Raw genomic sequence first — 5,461 nt, forward strand, 5'->3', positions numbered from 1 at the left:
ACTTTTTGGATTTTTAACTTTTTATGTGTTTTTGGATTTTTGACACAAAAACAGTAGAAGAGTGATAAAAAACAAGACAATGAGAAAATAATTTGAACACAAACAAACCACAAAGTAAACATATACTCAAAACACAACGCAAATAATCAATCATATCCACAAAGCATAGGAAGAATTGATGCATGGACATGTTATGATGCTTATGCATGAGTACCCTTTGTCACCCACACGTCACGTGTGTTTGGGGTGATATCCTTGATGGATTGGGTACGAGAGTTAGGACTTTCAAACCTCCTGTTGAAGCTCTTCAAGCAGGTGGTGAAGGCAGCGATCATCTTTATCACGTCCGACATTTCTGGATCATTGTTTTGACTTCTTGGTTTCCCACCACCCCAAGACCTTTTGTCATTCCTTCTTCCTCGTGACCGAGGTGCGCTTGCATTGTTGTCTGCTCTCAGCTTTTGACAGTTGGGTCTAGTATGCCCTCGTAGTCCGCAATAGTGACACACATACTCAGTTCTAGGACCCCATTGTGGTCTTGAGAGAGATCTTGCTCTGGTTTCGTGTCTGCCCATAGATTGATTTCAGGGCTTATTCACCATCCGTTGCTCACTCACATTCTTCTTCTCAGCCTTAACATTCTCAGGGATGGTTTCTTCTACAGTAGGCTCTTTGGCCTTCACAAATTTCACTTCTTTGATAGCTTTGCCTGATGAGCTACTTCCTCCAGTATACCCTACTCCAGACTTATCTGAAAAATGTTTTTGAGACGAGATAACATCTTCCAGCTTTCTGGAGGAGACCCTTTCAATCTTGGCTTGCGCTTGCACCATTTCTTGCTCAAGGAATCTTACTTTGGTGTAAGCTTCCGATAACTCTCCATTTAGTGTCTCAATCTCGCATTTAGCCTCTTTATATCTAGCCAGTAGACTTTTGTAGTCCTCTTCAGTCCTTTTCATCTTCTTTACTGCCATCTTTGCAACCCTTGCGTACTCACCTGATCTCTCAAGAAGTAAAGTGTAATTCTCTTGAATACTCAAAGTACCTTCATCCTCTTCAGCTTCAGATTCCTCTACAACTCCAATAGATTCCAAATCAAAATGTTCACCAAGCTCCTTCACAAGTGTATCCAAGTCATCTGAGGATTCCACATGAACAATGGTCATGAATGCGGAGAAATTTCCTTCTCCATCACAGCTCTCGTCAGAATCAAAAATTGATGAGTCCGAATCACTTAAAGTAGTGGCATACACCTTTCCCTTCGACTTCAAGTAGTTTGGACATTCCTTTTTAAAATGCCCATGCCCATTACATTCAAAACATGTAATTCCTTGTGAGGATTGGAAATCTTTACCATCTTTTCTTCGGAAGTCTTTCTTCTCTTTTTTGGCACTCTGGAATTTTCTTTTGTTACCAAATTTTCCACTATTCTTGAGCTTTAGGAATTTCCGGAAGTTCTTTACAAGGTACACCACACATCTTTATCTACTGTATCCTCTTCCGAAGATTCATGAGACCCTATCTTCTCATCAATTGTCTTAAGAGCAAAGGATTTGCTCTTCTTTGCTGAAGGAAGAGACAACTCATATGTCTGTAGAGAACCGACCAGCTCCTGAACCTTGATTTCATCAAGATCTTTGCTCTCTTCAATGGCTGTAACTTTAGCACAAAAACTTTCTGGTAGTGACCGAAGGATCTTCCTTACAGCTTTAGACTCCTCCGTCTTTTCCCCCAAATTAAATTTTCCAATGACCACCTCGTTTAGTTTACTATAAAAAGAGTCAAAGGACTCATCCTCATCCATCTTTAGCTGCTCAAAGCGAGTGGTCAGCATTTGAAGTTTGGTGTCTTTCACCTTCTTGGTTCCTTCATATGTCGTCTCCAGAATCTCCCATGCTTCTTTAGCAACAATAATATGAGAAATCTTGTGAAATTCTTCTAGAGAGATACCACAGAAAATGGCATTCAATGCTTTACTGTTTGCATTAGCTACCGCAAGAGTTGCCTTGTCCCAAGTGGATTTAGAATCCACTGGCTTTGTCCAACCTATGTCAACTGCATCCCACACAGCTTCATCCATGGAACACAAAAATGCCCTCATTCGGACTTTCCAAAAGGCATAGTTATTACCATAAAAAAATGGTGGAGCAATGAAAGATTGAGACCTATCCATTTCAACAAGGGGTCAGGGATCACACTTAGGTATTAACACCACAACAAGTGTACCCGCTCTGATACCAACTGAAAGTTCAATATAGGTATGAAACACCCTTGAACGTTTAGACCCCCAGAAACAAAATACCAATTCAAGCTTTATATCAAACAATCAATGTGCGGAATATGATAACAAGCTTATAACAGAATTGATAAAATAATCTAAGCCAAATATAAACACATCCACAGCAGTAAATATAAGGCAACGATAAAGGAAAGAGAGATGCAAACACACGGACAACACACGATGTGTTATTGAAGAGGAAACTGAAGTCCTCGGCGTAAAACCTCTCCACCGCCCTCCAAGCGGTGATATAATCCACTAAAGAATATAGTTGGGATACATGAACAACAGAAGACCCTCCAAGCCTAATCTACCCAAGTACCTAAGCCCTCCAAGCTTCTTGCTCCAACGAGGTTACGCCAAACCTATTTCTTCTTTAGCTTGCCGGATTCCAGTACTTAACCATAGCATCAACCAATGTATATTGGTTTCTTTCCAAACTGCTTCCCAAAGCACCAAATGGACCTTCTCACAGACGTGGGTGTGGTGAGATAAGAGTTTGGTAAATGACCTTTCAAGGGTATGACAATAGAGAGGAAGAGAGTAGAGGAATTTGTAGAGTTTCTTTAGATGAAGATTGGGGATGAATCAATCTTGTATTTCTCTAGGGTTTTCTCTTACAAAATTCTCTCTGGAAGCTCTCTCAATATGATGGGTATAAGGGCGTATATATAGTAGGGTGAGAAGGGAATGTAAAACGTCAGTTTTTGCCAAACAGGGCAAGTTGGCGACTTGATCTCGCGGCTTGGCCAAGTCGCGAAATCAAGTCGCAACGTAACGGCCTGGCTAGACTGGAACTTTTGTCCTGTAGCGTGACAATTGGCGCGACCCTTCAGCTTCCCAGTGTGCCTCTCACGTGCCTGCCTTTCGCGGCTTGCCAGTCGCGAGCTACCCGTGAGTCCTAGTCGCGAGACTCTGTTTTTCTTGCACACTCTTGAGCTTTTCTTCACATCTTCTCACACACTACCCTTACAATTTTCCCACCTAAATACAGGGTTTCTAAGTGCTAAATTACAAGCAAATTGGTCACGGAATAAAGCCAATTAAATGGTTGATTAGATTCAACCTTACACTTTTCACGCTATTGTCCTTGCAAGTCAAAATCTTTTGGCAAGTACTATTGTTGGATCCCTTGAGTTTATACCTGGCTTCTTCAACTACCTTATCAAAAATAATTTCTGTAGTATATGAATAATCAGGTAAAAGTAATGGAGCAAAATCCACCAAATAGGCACAGTATTTAGACAACTTAGTTGCCACAATGAAGTCGTTACTTTCCCTTCATTGGTTGACTAGTTCCCCTATGGCAATTACTTGTGATGATAAATTGAGCTCACAAAGACTGGTAGTGATATGCCATACCTTGATAAAGTGCATATGTGTCTGAAGTCTACATGCCCAAGAGAGTTCATTCTCAACCCCGTTTCCCTACAGAGAAGCTACCCCATTTGACAATTGCTGGCCATTGGTCTTTATTGAATGAATAATTGCTTTCTTCACTTCCATAGGCAAATGCTCTTTGAACTCATTTTTTTTTTTAACCTTTTCTCTGCTTATCTATATAGGCAGAGGTCCAACAATTGTTGAGCAATACGCAAGGGTTATAATTAAAAGATTCAAGAAGAGAATATTGGCCAAGTTTTCTATCCCAAGGTTTTAATGGTTTCCTATGGCATATGACTTGTATCATGATGATCTCTACGCATTTATTATTCTGCCACGAGGGTTTTCTAGCATAATAGCAAAGACACTGTACCTTAGCCCAATCGGAGAAGTTGATAACAAATATTCGCACGACTTCCATGGAAAGCTTAGCAACTATAAGTATACCTATCAGAGAAACAAAAGCCTCATGTACTTGTGTCCTAGGGTTCGAATCTTTGTTTGGTTCTCGATTATTTGAACTTCGAATGTATGGTACAAGACAACTACCAATTATGACAATAATGAGTTCAAGATGTCTTAACCATGGAAATCCATTGGCAAAGAAGACGGGATATGTTGTGTAAAAGTGATCATATAGAAATGCGACCTCCAGCCCAATGACTCTGAATGCTCTCTCAGTATCATCGTCTTCTTTGGAAAGCAACCCATATTGAACAAAATTTCATGTCTTCTGTTGGAACATTTTAATATTAATTAATTAAAATAGATTTATATTATAACATATATGTAAAGATATAGGAGTTAATATGAAAGATAAATAGTTAACGAAAATGTTTAATCTTACATTAAAAGAGAGAGAGACTCTTTTATTTTTTTTAATTGTGGTGATTAATGAATTAATATATATTGATTTAGATATTGAGCTAAATACATGTGCAAGGTGGAAGTGAAGGGAAGAGGCATTGAGCCTATAAATAGACTCATTCAAACTCATTCCAAAGAAATAAAATAAAATAAAATCCAAGTACCAACAAATAGTGTTGTAGATTTTCTAATAGTGTTTTATATTTTCTAATCTCAAATAAATAATATTTAGAAGTATTTAGAAGTATTATTTAGTTTCTCTTTGTATTATTTTCATTATTACTGTATTTGCATCAACATTTTCAATTGGGAGCTTTCAGAGAGGGGATATTTCGCAAATCTGAAAGAGAGAAGCCTATACAATGCAAACGAAAGGCAAATATCCTTAAGTCGTCCATCTGGAGCCTCCCTTTGCATTGTCAGATCATATCAATGGTAATGACTCCAGTGGAGCTTAGGAGTCTCCCTTTGCATTGCCAGATCATATCAATGGTAATGACTTCATGATCTGTAGTCTCCAACTACATTTGGTAGTGTGGCGCTTTAACTTTCACATTTGCCTTCTTTTCTCCTTTCACCAAATACTTGTAGCCTTTCATGCAAGTAGGATCTGCTTCATCTTCTTTGTTCTCATCTTCCTTGAAGTCTGCAATCAGTTTGTGTTTCTCACCAAACCATATGATCTGCTAGCCATAGTCAAAGCTTTACTTCTTTTTCGTGTCCTGAAGAAAGACAAAGCAAAGAGGACAAGGAATGGCGTCACTAATTTGTTTTCAAGAAAAGAAGTAACTACATTGGTGGCGCTAGGATTTTGGTTAGGGGGCAATATTAAGGTAAAATAATGACAATTAATTTAAAAAATTATTAAGGATACAATTTGGCTACAAACTTGACGATAACCAACGGCTAAAACTTTCATTAAAAAAATTAATA

General features: G+C 38.7%; 1 protein-coding gene across 1 annotated transcript; it reads right to left on the reverse strand.

The window, feature by feature from the left end:
- Positions 1-584: 584 nt before the first annotated feature.
- On the reverse strand, positions 585-2,173 carry LOC136071397 (uncharacterized). The gene is made up of 3 exons (XM_065782628.1): positions 1,856-2,173; positions 1,490-1,810; positions 585-1,286 (listed from the first exon to the last, which is right to left on the reverse strand). Exons 1-3 carry the CDS (start codon positions 2,171-2,173, stop codon positions 585-587), a joined length of 1,341 nt encoding a protein of 446 aa, XP_065638700.1.
- Between the last annotated feature and the right edge of the window lie 3,288 nt (positions 2,174-5,461).

This window comes from Quercus suber, unplaced genomic scaffold (genome assembly GCF_002906115.3).
Source record: "Quercus suber isolate HL8 unplaced genomic scaffold, Cork oak 2.0 scaffold_16, whole genome shotgun sequence".
In the NCBI taxonomy this organism is placed as follows: Eukaryota; Viridiplantae; Streptophyta; class Magnoliopsida; order Fagales; family Fagaceae; genus Quercus; species Quercus suber.